This window comes from Coregonus lavaretus, assembly GCF_964263955.1.
Source record: "Coregonus lavaretus genome assembly, chromosome: 19".
Lineage (NCBI taxonomy): Eukaryota > Metazoa > Chordata > Actinopteri > Salmoniformes > Salmonidae > Coregonus > Coregonus lavaretus.
Window position 1 is genome coordinate 26,519,888 of NC_140006.1, and position 17,700 is coordinate 26,537,587.

Below are 17,700 nucleotides of genomic sequence, written 5' to 3' on the forward strand. Positions count from 1 at the left end.
AGGAAAAGTTTAAAGCTGATTCTTGGAATACGATCGAGGTATGACAGTAAGTTAACACTATGTGCTTCAGTGTTTTTGGCAGAGATGGGAACAAGTCACAATTTTGCAAGTCCTAAGCAAGTCTCAAGTCTTAAACTTTGAGTCTCGAGTCAAGTCCCAAGTAATAATGGGCAAGTCCCAAGTTCCACAGCTCAGGTCCCTAATTTTAGGTTTCGAGTCCTCAAGTCAATGGTTAAGTGGTTTATGTCAATTTCATTGCAATTGCAATGCATCAGTGATTTTGGACCCATATGTTTCACAAACTGCCTCCCTTTTCCCCCCACTACCACATAGCCTTTGGAACCGAATGCAATGATTTTTAGGACCGATGATGCCCTGATGCAGAGGTGGCACCACAGGTCCCAGAGTGGTGGGGCAAATTGTTTTCCCTGGGGCCCGGAGCTTTTCCTAATCTGGTAACCGAACCAGGTATAAATCAGGAACCTGACAGTGTCTGAAAGTGATTAATTAGTAGTTGTAAAAAGGTATTCATATGGGAGTGGGACCAGATTTACATTTCAGTCATTTAGCAGATGCTCTTATCCAAAGCAATTAGGGTTAAGTGCCTTGCTCAAGGGCACATCAACAGATTTTTAACCTAATCAGCTCAGGGATTCCAACCATTGACCTTTCAGTTAATGGCCCAATGCTTTTAACCACTAGGCTACCTGCCACCTATGTATACAGATATGTTCTAAACAGGTCACATGGTCTTAACATTTCTGGAAAAACTCCTGGCCTTAGGGAGGATGAAAACCCAGTCAAACTGCAGCAACCTTGTACTTGTTAATATGAATTATATTTTAAAACTAGACTTTCCTTTACACAGACACAGCCACTGCAATTGGACAATATAACTCACAGGGCTGAGCTTGCTTTATGCAGGTTGCATCGTATAGGCCTAAGCAACTGCAATTAAAAATAACTCACACAGTATATTTATGTAATCAGTATTGTGTTGTTTGATTAATTTCAGTTAATCATTTTGGATTGAAAAGGTCAAGGTAGCCTAGCCAGCCAGCCCAAGTTTGAATATAGCCTAAACCAAATTTGATCACATTCACATTTTCTCCTAACACAAATAAACAGGCTATACATAGGCTACATAACATTACCACTTCTTTACCCTGGCCAGAGGGCAAATGGGGACAGGGCGCATTATCTGTAGCTGTGGTTGTTATCAGTAGCCTAGTTGATCAGACTGAGAAATCATCTCATTTTCTTCCCATACAGTTTAGTTGTAGGCTGCTGCAACATTTCTGTGAAGAGTTCTTGTTTGTGTATTTCGGGAGTGATGTGTTATCACGTTTGCTAAATAAATATCGGAGGACAGTGGAGCGGCGCAAGCTTCGCTAGTGGACGTGCTTTGTGCCCGGCCTGCGCAACCTGTGATTTCCGTGAATCTGATTGGTCAAGACACACAACGCACAGAACCTGCAGCACTCCGATATAAAGGACAGATAGGCTTACATAGTGGGCGAGATGACAAATCATGTCTCTCGAGTCATACAGTTGAAGTCCAAGTTAAGTCACGAGTCAGAGTCGAGTGGCAAGTGTTTTTTTTCTTCTTGCCAAGTCTCAAGTCGCAAAATGTACGACTCGAGTAGTACTCGAGTCCAAGTCACGTGACTCGAGTCCACATCTCTGATTTTTGGAATGAAAAGTTCTCTCTCCTTCAAAAACCACTAGTAACTCACCACAGCAGACAGCAGACATTCCCTGGCTCAAAACACCCCATACATCATTTGGTTTTTCATTATGTGCCACCTCAACGATTTTTCATCATCATCACAATCTTTTTCATACTAAAACAAACAGTGGTTGTTGCTCACGAGAAAATATAAAGACAAAAACAAAAACAGACAAACATAGAATTTGCCACAAGAATGACACAAAAAAGAGAAAATTAATGAAAACTTAAATAAATGAGTAAGTAGTACTAAAAGTAGTTCCCTATATTGCCTGTCCTGTTGGGGGTTCAGCCAGGTTCAGCCGAAGCGTTCCCGTACCAACATCATGAGTTTCTTCTTGCCCTTGTAGATCTGTTTAAGGTTGTCTATAAACTGGGCAAACTGGATGTGTCCATCCTGGGCCAGTAGAAAGGTCTCTCTGGCCTTACTAAGGAACTCTATGAACTCTCCGTAGTGCCTGGGGCTGATGTGAGTGAGCCGGGAGTGGGTAGTGTTGATGTAGGCGCTGATGGTGGCGTCCAGCAGCTGCCGGAGCGGAGCCTTGTCCGTGGACATGAGCTTCCCAGAGTTCCGTCGCCCGGGGATACCGGCCAGGCCCGGGGCCGTCATGGTGCAGCGGCGCAGGATGTCCGAAAGCACGGTGGCGCAGTGCACGCTCTTCACCACCAGGGGGATGATGGCGGCCAGCTCGTTCTTGCCCAGCGAGTGGGACAGGGCGCAGGCCCAGAGCACGTCGTTGATGGCCGGGTGGGTGTCCTGGTTGTAGGCCAGGTTGAGGTGGGTCATGGCCAGCGAGGCCAGCTTGAAGGCTCGGAGCGGGTAGCCACGGTGCTCCATGTAGCGGGCGATGGTGAACAGCTGAGAGTAGGTCATGCCCGTGGAGGCTGCGTCGATGACAATCTGGTAGGCCGTCTCGAAGGCGATGTGGTCCTTCTCGCAGAGCGTGAGGGCCGAGAGGGCACAATTCTGGGGGTCCTTCATGGCACACTGCAGGGCCAGGGTCCGGGCGCAGCTAGCCAGCTCCTCTCTCTGGGGGTAGTCCAGGCTGAGGCGCAGGATGGTGTTGTGGGACATGACGGTGGCTGCTACGATGCTGGTGGCCTCGGTGGGGGTGAACAGGGTGTACCAGCTCTGGAGGATGCTCACCAGCGCTCGCAGACCCACCTCTGTGGCACAGGTGACCAGCCAGCGCACCATCTCCCTGCGTCTCCAGTTCAGAGTGGAGAGGGTCATCCTCATCACCTGCAGAGAGAGAGAGCGAGAGAGAGACATTGAGGCCTGAGTGCAAAGCAATTCAATACCCACCCACCAGCACAAGCGCGCGCACACACACACACACACACCCTACTAGCTATCCCTCAGTACCTGCAAGCCCAGCTCCAGAGATACATTGAGCAGGGTGATATCTGGGGGGTTGTCAGCCGGAGTGGCGATCTTGAAAGCATCCTGGGCCAGTTTGAAGATGAGGGAGGAGGAGTGGATATTCTTCTGGATGGCCTCCAGCACCGTCCGCAATCTCAACATATCTCCTGGAGGTACAAACAACACAGCATTAGATTCAAAAACAACATTTCTCATCCTACAGTGTATGTGGTGTTCTGTAGCGGTGGACATGGGCATAGGAGCGTTTATCTGATAGTGGTGTGGTTGTGTATTTTGGCTGATGGGGTGTGTCTGAGTGTATGTAAGTAGAGCTCAGCTGACCTTTGGCTGCGGTGAGCATGGTGGAGGCCAGTTCACACTGCTGAGACTCCAGGTGGCCCAGGGTGAACCAGCGTGGGTAGCGGCTGGGCACGATGCTGATGCCATGGTGGGGGTGACCCAAGTCTCCCGAGGGTGCCATCGACTCTAACACAGGGAGCCTAGAGGGTACACACACAGAGAGAAAGAAAGACAGAGAGAGAGAGAAGGAGAGAGAGCGAGACAGTGATTAGAGGAGTTATGACTACTAAGAAAAAGTTTCCTACTCAAAATTGAACTGAAAAAGGCTTCCAAGCCTAATAAAGCATGTGCATTTCCTACAGCAGGGATGGGCAACTGGCGGCCTGCGCCCCTTTCGTAGGCCCACGGATCAAACCCGACTGAGTTTTTTTACAAGTCAACTTACTGTTGAGTTAGAATAGTATAATACACAATTTGGTTGTGCATCAGCAGTTTTTCTCTTGTTATGTCAGTCACTCAATTAGCCCATGTCAGCTAGCATTTTTTAGATTGGATAAGTTAGTCTAGCCAGCTATCTGCTTGTAGTAATCAACAACATTTCCCTTAGGGCCCCCAAAAGGCTAGGGCTGGATGGGTATGGATGTGGGTACGCAGACCAGCGAGCCACTGCAGCCCTTGATGATGAGTTCAGATTTTGTTATGGCCCCCACCCCATCAAAGTAGCCCATCCCTGGTCTACAGCATTATTATAGGTATCATCGTCAGATTAATGCTGGCTCATCCAATCTCAAGTCTGTATAGCTGCATTAGAGTTCTCTGCTCACGAAGTCTACATATGCACCGTGTGTGAGCATGTGTGTGCAGCTCTAAGCCCTGTTATTGATTGTGTATTAGCCGGGACGCTGAGGAGTCTCAGTGGGATAATGACTCTGCAATGCAAGTAGAGCCTCTTCTCAGACACACACTGTTGCAGCAAGATAGGAGGATCACTATTTTGATCATAACATGTGATAAAATCCTGAATGTTGAAAAATGAGTTGTAAAATTATATTCAATTCAATATTATTTAACAACTTACAGTACACCTTCAACATTCAGGATTCATATGTTCTGTTTTTGGAATACACGCTAGAAGGTTTTGAGCCATCGAAATACATACAGATGCTTGAAACAGAGCAGTGAGACTGAACAGGGTGGGAAATAAATGTAGGTTGTGGGATCTCACCTCATGGCCTTCAATGCTAGTTTGTAGGCCAGGTCAGCGTCGTGGGGAAGCAGGGCTGAGAACAGGTACTTGGCAAAGGTGTGCATGGGAACACTCTCCCTGTGGATGACATCACCAAGGCCACTGAAGGGACCTCCTGAACAGAGACAGACGGACAGACAGACAGACAAACACAATACATCAGAATTGTCCAGCTACATACACACACAGCAACAGGGAATCTTCCCTTTCTGATTTGGCTCCGTTTCTTGGTGAATAGTCAAAGTATACCAGTATAAACAAACCATGGCTCAAAATAGAGCAGGGAATAACAGCAATATGAGGTTATACCTCTCTCAACCTGATGGGGGCGACAGAGAGCAAACCGGAAACCATACACTCACTGCCCATTGGGCTTTAACCAAATATCTTGTCCCTAGCAGCGAGACAGATGTCTTCTCTAGGGTTACACAGCTAACATTCCCCAAAGCCCCAGATGGGGGTGGGCTATAGCATAGCTAGCATGGGGAAGGGGAATGAAAAGGAAGGAAGGGTGATAGACATGGTGGGAAAGGCCAGGGTTGAGATCCATTTTCAGCTGTGTGTTGCGAGGCAGGATCAGTGGAGGGGAGCCAGGTGGGAGAGAGGGATGGGATGGGAGCGCTAAAGAGATAGAGTGAGAGGGAAATAGAGGAAGGGAGGGAAATGCGGAAGGAGAGGGAGGGAAAAACAGAGTGAGGCAGCAAGCAGGGCAGATAGAGAGAGGGTGAAAGAATAGAACGGGAGAGCGAGGGAGGATCAGTGAGGCAAAGAGAGAGGGAGATTGAAGGGAACAGAGAAGAGATAGAGGATGAACTGAGATGAGCAGAGGACAATAGTAGAATGAAACTAGTCTTCATACCTTCCAGTAGGAGGATAGCCTGTTTCCTCAGCGTCTGGACCAGAAGATCATCCAGCTCCATCTCCTGCAGCTTAGCCACGATCTGCTCCTCATTACGACACACCTTGTCCTGGGCGTAGAGGCCCTCGGGCATCACCCTCTGCTGCCCCATGCCCATCAGCGCCACCTCTAGGGCCAGCGCCAGGTAGGACTCCCCGCCGTCTGGGCAACCCCACACGGGGACGTGGTGGTACACCGGCGGCTTGGGCTCTCCAGAGTCTGACGAAGAGAGGTTTTTAGTTTACAGGGATGGTCATGGAAGTGAGACTTCGTTCTACTTTATTAAACCTTTATTCAAACGGTTTAGTCAATTCAAACCAATTTCTCATTTGCAATGACGATCTAGCAGGATTTTGAGACACTGCTAGGTGCTAACACTAATCCAAAATGGCCGCCTAGTTTTTATGTGTGTTTTTTTGCCTGAAAGGTGCTGGGTGTGGAGAGCAGCTGACACAGACAGGAGCCTCTCTCTCTAGCTCCCCGTCTCCCACCCGGGCAGCTGTGGATGCCAGGCAGCACCAGAGAGAGAGAGGTGTCCCTGAGGTCCCAGAAAAACAGTAACATCTGCTGACAAGGACTCAGACCCAACCCACGGGCGGCTCACACTTAAATCCCCCTGGCAAATTATCCCTCCCTCCAACAATCCTGTTTATTACAGGGGGAGGAGGGAGGAGGGGGGATATCAGGGATTCTCCAATCATGCCGCTAGATAAAAACAACATCTATTCTCCAATGGAACGTCCATTGGAAGTAAGCCTTGGGCTTCTAGGCTTTTTGGCATGTGTCGTGTGAGATCACTTCCAAGGTGGATTTAACCATGTGGAATCCCTTTGCTGCCCGGGCTAGTTCTCATACTGTAACCACGATAGCCTCCATGTTTTCCTCTTTCCACTGTTATGGCTCTGGCTCTTCTGGCCAGCTGCAGCTGCTGTTGTTGGGTCTGAAGTGTAAAGACCCCTGATTGGTCAGAATTCAAGTTAGGCCCTGCCCCCATACCAGATGTTTCCAGCTGTTTCCAGTCAAACAAAGGACTGTGAGGATGACCCTATAAGCTATAAGCCACACACTCCATCGCTCCCTCTCTCTCTCTTTCTCTCTAGCCCTCTCACCGTACCAATCGCCAGTATTGTTCCGGCACACAATGCCTCCCTGTAGGTTTGTCAGAATAGGCGGTACCAAATTCCTGCTCTCTGTTTGGCTGGGCTAAAGGACGTATGGAATGCAAATGGTGATTGATTTTATCTATGTTCCACCACTGTGTGGGCTGGGGCTGGATGACCTTTCTGCGGCATAGCCTTTCATCTCAGGCTGTTTACAGAGGGGGGGGGGGGGGGGGGGTTGGATAGACCAGGACTGGATTGGATGGGTGACTTTACCATCTGATGGCCTTCATTCGTTTTGGGACAACATGAGATTGAAAAAAATAAAAAATGGGTGCCAGTTGCCTTGGCCTCTGCCTGGGCCAAAATTGTATGGGACTGTACTATATGGGTGACTTTACCAGGGGATGGTCTTGATCAGTTATGGTTGCTGGACTGAACCCATTTTGACCAGTTTGATTGACATGGACTGTAAATGTTGCCTAGGCAGGGCTTGGCCAGATGCATACCTCCAGTGTCCATAGCGTTGTCGTCCTCCACCCGGCAGGTCTCAGTGAGGGTGGCGAACAGACAGCCGATGGGATCTAGAGGGTGTCCCACCCAGCCCTCCAGGTTAGTAGTGCTGGTCATCCCCCTCTGGAGCAGCTCTGACACACACAGGAACACAACAGGGTTACAACAAGATCAAACACCCACATACCATACATTGTACTATAAAATCAAATGCATTCATTCTGTTATGTAGGGTTTAGAGTTTTTCCCTCATCAGGTCATATAACCAGGAAAAACTCTGGGCCCTACTAGTGAGAACAGTGAACTGTCTCCAGGCAGACAGGGGGCGCTACCTTTCTTCTGGTGCTTGTAGATGTCCAGCTGGCGGTGCTGCTGCAGCCGGAGGGTGTTGATGATGGCCACGCCCAACCGCAGCGCCTCGCGGGGGTAACCATGGGAACGCAGGGCATCGACCCGCGCGCACGCCGTGGGGACGTGATCTACGGCACAAATCACATGACAGGGGCTCAGCATAAGCAACACAACGCCCAGGCAGGCTGGCAGGCAGCCACAGCAGAAGAAACCCACTCCCACTACCCAGGCTTAAGTTGCAGAATGTGGAAAAATCTTCCCCCAGAAGCTGCTTACTCCAGCTCCAGGATTCAGTGGAAGTGGAATTAAAGGAGGCTTATGACACAAAAAGTGGTGGTGTTACGGATAGGAAAACACACCACTATCATGGCTTTAACTCCTGCCAGGAGCTGGGCCAGTGTGAGTGAGTCTGTATCTGTGTATATGGTGTTAATAAATATACTGAGATGGCCTTCCGATACCATCTTGAATTAATATAACATTTAACATCTAGCGCTGAGTGTGTACTGAACAGGCCAGATAAAATCTTGAACATGTTGTGTAATTCTCACCTAGCCATAGAGGCAGGCCCTGGGGGTTGAAGAGAAGACTCTCTCCCTCTCTCTGGTAGGCTGGGGACATGTAGTAGTCACAGCTGATGATCCTCTGCAGGTGGCTGTCCTGCCAGTGGAGATCACAGGCCTCCATGGCCCGCGTGAACACTGTCCGTCTGGGCCGGGCCAGGGAGTCTGGAGGGGGACACACAGAGAGGGACGGAGGGGGCAAGTTAGACCTCAGTCCATACTGTATAGTAACACTCAGCAATGGAGATCTATTGATGAGTACTTTGAGTACAATATACACAGGATTACAACGATAACTACAGTCAACCTTCACCACTGTATCAGAATCATGGTTTGGGAAATAAAATGCTTTCCAGTGACAGTGTGTGTGTGTGTATATATATGTATTGTATACATGTGTATTCTATATGTATGTGACTGCAGACTGCGACTGACCCTGGGCGAGGTTGCTCTGTGGTAGAGCGTTGGTAATGTTGGGCAACTCACTGCCGTAGTTGCCGTCCTCCAGGGGACAGATGTCCATGTCGCCCCACTTCTTCAGCTGCTTCAGCCAGCCGCTCTTCTCCTCGCTCTTACAGTGCGGGTTCAGCACGATGCACACCCACAGGGCACCTGGGGAAGGACAAAGGTCAGGGGGTAAAGGTCAATGGGTGGAATATCCAATAATGTTTGACTATTTCGGTATAGAGGAGTGAGGGTCCATAGAAAGATCATGTCCTTCTATGGTAATATTGTGAATGGGTCATAAAAATTAACAGTGTATGTTGTGGTCCGGGTTGGACTGTATTAAAGTCACATCTTTAAAACAAAGGCACTGGGATGTTAGACAGATCCTTAGTAGTATAGACTCAGGAAAGGGAACTGAACTAGTTTACCCCTCACGTCCCTTCCTATCGAAAGGTAACTAATTACCAGTATTCACCCCCTCCTTCTTGCTACCCTTTAAACCCTAGTTTCAGAGCACTTTGTTAGGGTACTCATTCCTGACCACACGGACAGTTTCTGGTACTAACAGCGTATTAGAGTGCAGCACGGTCGCTTTAAACCCCCCCCCAACAATAATACCTTTGATTGGCCGCTTTGGTGATCATCCTGTGGCAGTCCTAGCCAATCAGAGAGCCCTGTCCTGTCGCTCCCCAGTAACTAAACATTACCCCTGAGCCAGGGTTCTGCTGTTCTGTTGTGTGTCCCTGAGGAGGGAGAGAGGCACAGCAAACTTCTCTCTGCTGTTGCTCTCCAATGAACCTCCTCAGGATCTGCAGTCATCGACCCCTTTAAATGCTCCGATCAATACTGGGGAGGTTGAAAACCCCATTGATCCCGGCCCTTTTTCATGCAATCCCAATAGAGGTGAGTGCTTGACCCTGATGTATGCACTGCTGGACTGCTGCACAATCACAGACTGACTCCACCACTGATTGATCCACTCCTATGGCCGCATGCATGGGGCGAGAGCGATATCTCACATCACGTGTATCATGGTGGCTTTCCAGTTAGGAAACAGTTACATAGCTGTGCTGACCGAAGTGGTGAGGTCACATTCCATTTGGGATTGCTCTTTGAGCAGAAAGGTTTTTCAGATGTACCTTGACTAGCTGCTAGCTAACCAACTAACCAACTGCGAACGACACAGTGCTTTGGACAAGGGCATATGGTTTTCAACTGACGCAATTCAATAACATCCAAGCAGCAATGAGACAGTTGGTCAGTTACACTTCCTATGAATACCCTCTTCATAATGCATTATGTATGCATTGATAGCCTTCTGCAATACATTATAATACAGAACATAGGCGCTAATAATCATCTAGAACTGTGTTCTGTGTGAATTGGAGCTCTACACTGTACATTTAAGGATGTGAGAGGGACTTACCCAGTTCGTCCCATAGCTGCCGACACTTGTCCGTCATGCCAGTCCCCTGCTGCCTCCACAGAGAGAGGCGAGGGTCGGCCATGAACTGTTCCGTGATCAGGGTCAACATCCTGGCACCGTTAGAGTCACGCATCCGCAGCATCTCCCGCACCTACAGAAAACATTCATTAAATACACAGCAAGTCATCCGGGATAGATTTTGATACTGAATATTCATGCAGACAGACAGACAGACAGACGTACCTTGGCGAACATGGAGTTGAGCTGCTTCCCGGAGCCGTAGTACCCTCCCTGAGACAGGAACAGTTTGACCTGCTCCCTGACCTGCTCCTCGTCCAGGTGCCAGCAGTTGTCGTCATCGATGCTGGCCCCTGCCGTGGGGTCCGGGGCCCCTGGGAACACAAACAGAAAGAGAATGTCAGACCAAGGATTAATTAAAACCACAACTAAAGCTAACAGGCCCCAAAACATGCCTTATAACAATAATCACCTCAAATCTAACCTCATATAAGACAAAGTTTGTTAGTTGAATATTTTTCTAATTAAGCAAACACCTAAAAAACTGAAACACTGTGTGACCCCTAGGTATGTAAACCTAGGTAGGCGTCCTATAGGTAGCACCCGTTTGATCAGCCCAGTAGAACCAACTGAAGTCCTGCCAAGTCAATGTTGCATCCGAACATTCACATTCCACAATCAAACCCTCAATCAAATCCTCCTTCTTCATTGTCAAGGGGGCTCCCACTTCAACCCACCGACAGCAAACAACACCAGGAAACTGGGCGATGGACTTCCTTGTTAAGAGGCTGGGGTGGATAAATATTTAGATAGTGATGTGGAGAGATAGCAGGCTGCAGAGTTCCCCTGTATTCGTCCCAAATGGCACCCTGGTGCCATTTAAGACAAACCCTCTGTTTTCCAGACTAGAGGGATAACTGGGGGCTTTTCATGCCTGCTCTGGTGCTGAGCTAGAGCAGTTAGGAATGTTAGCACGCTGACATCTGACTTTCTTCTTTTACTTCCTTCTCCTTGTTTTTTTTTTACTTTTAGAAATGCAAAGCACCAGCAGGCTGGGAGACTCAGGCATCAAACGAGTTGTTTGATGCCTCAGAGGCCTGTCTGCTGCTTTGGTACCACAATCAGTACTCTGTCAGGACTCTGCCAGACATCACACCTTGCTCTTCAAGCCCACCAGAGGAAGATTGGGGTAGAAACTAAGGAGTGTAAGGGACTAGCAGAGGCTCTGGGTAAAGCACAATATGTGGCCATCTTGTGGCAGGTAAAGACTAAAACCTTGTTGTTCTGTCTAATCTCCTGTGATAAACGTGAATCAATTATTCACCAAATGTAGACTTTATGTGAACATGGGGACAACTGATGTATTGGTGTTGTGTGTCTTTCTTACCATGGACCTGGTTGATCTCAGAGTTGGACGAGAGGATCTCGTCGGCCAGTTTCTGGGCGGTGGGCAGCACCTCTGTGTGGTGTGCTGTGATGAGGTACTGTACCAGCTTCTGTAGCTGGTCTCTGTTCATTTGGAACAGGGTCTCAGAGATGGGCAGCCGCAGCTTGACCTGCTCCGGCTTTCTGATGCGGTAAAGGGACAGGGCTACCACGTGGGCGCAGTAGAAGATGTCTCGGTTGCCGCAGCCGCAGGTGACCGAGGTGATCTTGCAGCGGTCGAAGCTGATGGCCACCTTGTGGGTGACCTCGGGCTCCGACTGGGAGGCGGGCTCTGTGACCGTGCCACTGAGGTGGAAACCTGGAGAGACAGAGAGAGGGAGAGAAGACCGGTGTCAGCAGAGTTGATCAACATTGAAATTACTGCTGTGATTTCACATCTTCCACCTTTAGCAGTACATTCAGCTGAAGAATAGTTGTGACTCAGCACTCTAAAAGTCACATAAGTAATGAAGGGGTTGTCAAAACATTCTGGCAACATACACACACAAAGAATCCTGCAAAGTAACATGTGATGAAGTTAACCTTTACAAAGAGAGCACCAGTATGCAAAACAAAAAAAAGTTATCTAGCCCCAAAGCACTCTGGGATTGAGCTAGCAGAATCATAATCAGTTCAAGGGAAGCTAGAAGTTCAAGCCACGTAGTACACGATCTTAAAATAATAACAACTGAGGGCAGGTTACAGCTCATAAAAGCGCTCTCAAATAAACCATGTTTGTAGTTTAGTTAGCTGATAAGATGTGTAATACAAAGGGAGTAGATAAGATAGTGAAGTAGAAAGTGGATACTAGTTAAATAGGTCTGGACCACATTAAAACAGTTTCTTCACAGGAAATGCTCCTGCCTGCTTGCGAGGTTCTGGCATATTTGAGGTTTGAAGTCAGTCAGTCGGTTGTTGAGGGGAAAAGGGAGGGGAGAGGAGAGAGCGCATGCAGCAGGAGGGATGGTAAAGGGATGTGTGTCCAATAGAAAGTCTGGCAGCTCACTTTGACTGGTAAATTATTAATGCTGGAGGGAGGCTCAGAGAGGGGGCTGGCTCGGAGAACAGAACTGAATTACTATATCACAGTATCCCACCAAACCATAGCAACCAGGCCTGCTCCCTGAACTTAAACACATTCTATTCATTTCATTTCTATGTTCCCTGGCTGGATGACTAATGGCTAGATGCCAGGCGACCCATGATAGCAGATTGAATGTTGATAAAGGGTTGTAGCACCTCACCCCTGGCTACCCATAATACCCACTGGACATAGGTACACTACACACACCAATACAACATAGAGGGGTATATAAAAAGCCCAACCTACAAATCTTCAACTTAGAGAGATCAGCTAACCAAGGCTAAGCTAATAAACACCAACCTGTCTGGCTGCAGCAGATCACTGCTACCATACTGAGTGAACTGTAACAGACCTGGAATGCCTAACACACACACACACACACACACGCTCACATGCACAAACACACAAGCTCACACGCACACACACATGCTCACAGACACACAAGCTCACACACACACATGCTCACAAATACAAAATTAATTCTAGGGTTAGACTAGTGAGACGGGGGAGTAAAGCCTGCAGTTCTCTTGCCAAATCCCACAAAAGCCTTTCCCAGATGAGTTCTTCTGAGAAACTAGACCCCCTCTTCCCCTGTTTTTTTTTTTTTTGGGGGGGGGGGTGTAAATTCAACGTCCAATTTACTGCCAAACCCTTTCAGGCTGAGCCAAAACCACAGGCCCATCTGATTAAGGAGAGTTTATGGTGATGTCTGTTTTCCTTTTGATAAAAGAAAAGGAGAGAGGCTACCCTGATGTGTTGCAAATTACTTGCAGCACAATGCAGAGTTGAAAGTAAATTTTGTGAAAGACAAAGATGCATGGAAACCTTGTGGAGAAAATGGCGGACTTTTGTGTTTACTGCGTCCATTTTTCTTCCATTCAGTCATCAACTCTTGTACTGTACAAGTATGGTCTTGGTCTATTTCCAAGGCAATCTTGTAAAACTGGTACACTATATCAAAATGACAGAAACAAGGGAACAAACTAGCAAACTAGTAAGATGTGGGATAAGGGTCATTCCACGGTAACAGAGTGATGCTGAGACTCAGATTCTTCACTTTAAAATGTCAAACAAAAAACAATGATTGCGAAGTTAAACCATACAACTCTATGCACAAGGACTCCTTGGGAACAATGTCCACAGAATAATAAATCAAATAAAAACATTTACTTGAAGAACAGTCAGTAGACGCAAATGGACAATTATATATAGTTTCTGGAATAATCCTTATCCTATATATCTAATCTGTTCTCAGGTTGTTGTTGTTCAAGTAAAGCTTTGAGTCAGTTCATGTCATTTTATGTATTTAGCCAGGATAGTCCACTCATGAACACTTGCCACTGTTTTCCAGGGAGTGATTTCACAGCAAACTTACAGAAAGTATGTATGCCATAACCCTAACTAATAAATGCAGCAATTTATGAAACAATCCAAAGTGTGAAAAACAAGTCATATTTGTTACTAACAGGAGTTTGTCAACTCCTTACAGCTCACCACCATGTTCCTCTAAGGCAGCTCTGTGTAATGTAACAGTAAGCCATCAGAGGGGACGACACAGAGGGGAGATAGAAGAGGTGACTGATGTGTTTTCATCAGAGATTATGATGATACCATCCTTGCTGTAAACACTAACTCCACAATGGAAAGAGAAGATGTACATGATGCACGCTCATAATACCTCCATCCTTACTGTTCCACTCATTTGATGACAGAGTCCATGTACACTCAGTACGAGGGAGAACCAAACTCTGTAGTCCAAGCCTTCTGCCATACACCTCTGAGGAGATCTCAAAGGGATCTAGTCCCCTGTAGCTCAGTTGGTATAGCATGGCGCTTGCAACGCCAGGGTTGTGAGTTCGTTTCCCACGGGGGGCCAGTATGAAAATGTATGCACTCACTAACTGTAAGTCGCTCTGGATAAGAGCGTCTGCTAAATGACTAAAATGTAAAATGTAAATCTAACCCCCAGTCTATAGAGAGGGAGGAACTGCTGCACTGAAAGGTTTTGTTTACAGAAAAAAAAGTGATCTTATAAATTGAAACACATACACTACCAGTCAAAAGATTGGACACAACTACTCATTCAAGGGTTTTTCTTTATTTTTACTATTTTCTACATTGTAGAATAATAGTGAAGACATCAAAACTATGAAATAACACATATGGAATCATGTAGTAACCAACAAAGTGTTAAACAAATCCCCCCGACCTCAACCCAATTGAGATGGTTTGGGATGAGTCGGACTGCAGAGTGAAGGAAAAGCAGCCAACAAGTGCTCAGCATATGTGGAAACTCCTTCAAGACTGTTGGAAAAGCATTCCAGGTGAAGCTGGTTGAGAGAATGCCAAGAGTGTGCAAAGCTGTCATCAAGGCAAAGGGTGGCTTTTTGAAAGATTTCAAATATAACATATATTTTGATTTGTTTAACACTTTTTTGGTTACTACATGATTCCATATGTGTTATTTCATAGTTTTGATATCTTCACTATTATTCTACAATGTAGAAAATAGTAAAAATAAAGAAAAACCCTTGAATGAGTAGGTGTGTCCAAACTTTTGACTGGTACTGTAGGTAGAGTACTGCTGCGTCTTTGGCAGTTGCACAAGAAGAGATGTGTATGGGTTTTACAATCTTATCAAGATGTGTCCCTAACTCGAAAGAACAAGGCCTGACAACTAATGTTCCCTCTAAACGGCGCGCGTGCCGCACACTTCCTCCAGGACTGCCTCGCAGAGGCAATGCCATGCGGCGCAGATACGCAAGAGATTGAACTTCACTGAGTTCGACCCATTTGTTTGCACTATATAGATCAATGTTTTCTTCTGTGATCGAATCAACAATAAATCAGCCCCTTTTCAATGCAACAAACCAAAACAAATCTAACTTTGCAAGATGAAGTCTGTGATTTTCTTGTAGGCAGAGCCAGAGCACAATTCAATCACCCGCAAGTGAATGCGCTTTTCAGATCAGTTTTCGCTCACAAGACCTAAAATTTGCTCAGGGCCCCAAAACATTTGAGGGAACATTGCTGACACAACTATACGTAAAGTACCACATGTGCTACCTATGGAGATGTAGAGTTAGACCCAGCGGCCTCGCTCACCTCTGTGGTCAGTCCCTGTATGTAGAGTGGCTGCAGACTGCAGTATGGGGCCTGTGCTCGGTGTGAGGGTGACTATGATGCCCTATCTCCGTGCTGCAGTGTGGTGTGGGTCTGAATCTGACAGTTGCTGCAGTGCCACAGCCTGCTGCTGGTTAAAGAAGGGCAGGCAGGGTAAGGTGGCTCCTCATCTCCTTTCACAGTGTTCCCTACAGTAGAGAGCCAGGCATCTGCAGCTGATGGACATGAAGGGCCCTCCTTCCGTTTCCCCCCAGCCCCCGCCCTGTCTTTTGTTGGCCGGCCGCGTCGCTGAATGTGATCCTGCCGTCCCTTTCCGCTGCTCTTTTCTTTCCTATCATTCTCTAGAAGCTTCTTGGAACCCTCCTTCCTTCCCCACTGTGTGCGTCCTTTATGTACCTTGCCTAGACCCTGTAAACAGTGACGCTCTTCTAGATGAGGGAGGGGTGTCTGTGTGTCCTGAGGAGGAGGGTCTGGGTGTCGTCAGCAGGTGGTGTGGAGGTGTCAGTTCAGTCACAATGCAAGACACTGCTGCTGCTGCGTCAGTCAGTCAGTCAGGCAGGGATGGAGGGAGTAGTAATCAACACAACACGCTGCCACGGCTATTATGGGTCAGACCAGCACTCTGCACACTCCGTGGCAACTCTCAATTGTCTCCAGGAAGAGTCCCAGCAGGTTGCCATGGCCCGCCAGGCATAGAGGAGGAGAGGACAGCTGATTTTGGAGGTTGGGGAGGGAGGAGGAGGACGGACCATGTGGCAGACACGGCTGGCTTATTTAATGTACACAAGCTTGCGGCAATACAAGATGCTGTGGGTGTTTATTCTATACAAGCTTGTTCGGGCCCGGACCAAAACAGCAGGAAGAGAGAAGTGACGGCAGAAAAACAGGTTGACGTCAGAGACCGGGTCAGGGGCAGCAGAGTGCAGATGAATTAGTGTGTTGCCAGTTCTAGTCACTGCAGCACTACCTACAGTAGGAGGCTATTGGCACTGCAGTAGAAGTCACTTCCCATCGGGAGGCCAGCTCTGAAGGAGGCCAGCTCTGAATCAGCTATAGGGGTCAGATCTAAAAGCAGCCGCTGAAGCTCCCTTCTCTCTTTTCTAGACCACTACTTAACTGGGACTGTGATATCACACAGAGGTCCCTACCCTTCTCACAGCACTGGCTTTGTTCACTATGACAGAGATATGCAAAACCATCGTCGCAACCATTAGATATAGCATTTTCCCTCAGTTATTTCCCCATACTGTTGTAAAGCCCCTAAACAGATGAATTTCTAACAAAGGTGAAATTAATGTACGGTTCTGGGAGCCCTGCCAGCCCCACAAAGCTGATTTGATCTTGAGCAGAAGCACATGGCCGTCTGTCCCTGGGGATGAGCTGTGCTGTGGGGGAGGAGCCTGGATGGTTGCAGCCTACATGGATGCTACATGAACAATATGACTGAGCCAGGGGAGGGAGGGGGTTACTAGGGTTACTCTTACTCTACACCATCCTGTCCATAGCACCAAGTGACTGGGTATATGCCTACAGTTATATAGGTATAACGAGGCCTGATATGTCTAAGTAGGAGCTAGGAGGAGAGAGGCAGTAAGCCATTGAGACTGTTGAGACCTTTGAGTCCAGCTCATTGATCCGTCTGCTGCAGTGTCTAATAGTCATAATAATTAATCTGGGGGTGATGCTTCTAATGCAGCTCCTCCAGCCTACATCCTGGGCTTTTAGACTCATTTACTCTGCTGAGGCGGAGCCCACCAACCATCTGTCTACTGCAGCAATGGCTGCTCGCTGGATGCAGTGGTGAGGTTGAGGTTATACGTGTAGGCCTTCCATAGCCGGTGAGTGGGAAGAGAGGTGAGGATAGGAGAGGATAGGAGAGAGAACCCCCTCATTCATTTGCTCCCTCTTTTCCTCCCTCCCTCACTGGGCCTGCACCATCTGCCACTCCGCCGGCCCGCCCACGCGGGCCCCGCCAGCCAATCAGAGGGAAGTCCCTTCCCGCTCTTAAACCATTAACCTCTAATCAGCCATGGAGGCTGAGCTGGAGATCTGTATGCCAGGCAGGCAGGGAGGGAGCTGGGCCAACACAACACGCACAGTACAGCCTCCACAGC

At 47.8% G+C, this 17,700-nt stretch overlaps 1 protein-coding gene across 2 annotated transcripts in view; it reads right to left on the minus strand.

Moving 5' to 3' along the window:
* Nucleotides 1-892: 892 nt before the first annotated feature.
* LOC311147005 (zinc finger SWIM domain-containing protein 5-like) overlaps nt 893-17,700 on the minus strand; it is a 45,616-nt gene continuing 28,808 nt past the window's right edge. Inside the window, exons 2-13 of one of the 2 annotated variants that reach the window (XM_084183604.1) lie at nt 11,342-11,698; nt 10,180-10,328; nt 9,937-10,087; nt 8,499-8,675; nt 8,052-8,228; nt 7,482-7,628; nt 7,146-7,283; nt 5,498-5,755; nt 4,618-4,753; nt 3,435-3,592; nt 3,096-3,259; nt 893-2,972 (exon numbers count right to left, since the gene is read on the minus strand). In XM_084183604.1, the coding sequence (XP_084039730.1) occupies nt 2,028-2,972; nt 3,096-3,259; nt 3,435-3,592; nt 4,618-4,753; nt 5,498-5,755; nt 7,146-7,283; nt 7,482-7,628; nt 8,052-8,228; nt 8,499-8,675; nt 9,937-10,087; nt 10,180-10,328; nt 11,342-11,698 (2,957 nt within the window). In that variant the 3' untranslated portion in view covers nt 893-2,027. The remainder of the gene's footprint in view (nt 2,973-3,095; nt 3,260-3,434; nt 3,593-4,617; nt 4,754-5,497; nt 5,756-7,145; nt 7,284-7,481; nt 7,629-8,051; nt 8,229-8,498; nt 8,676-9,936; nt 10,088-10,179; nt 10,329-11,341; nt 11,699-17,700) is intronic. The other variant, XM_084183605.1, reaches the window with a different exon arrangement.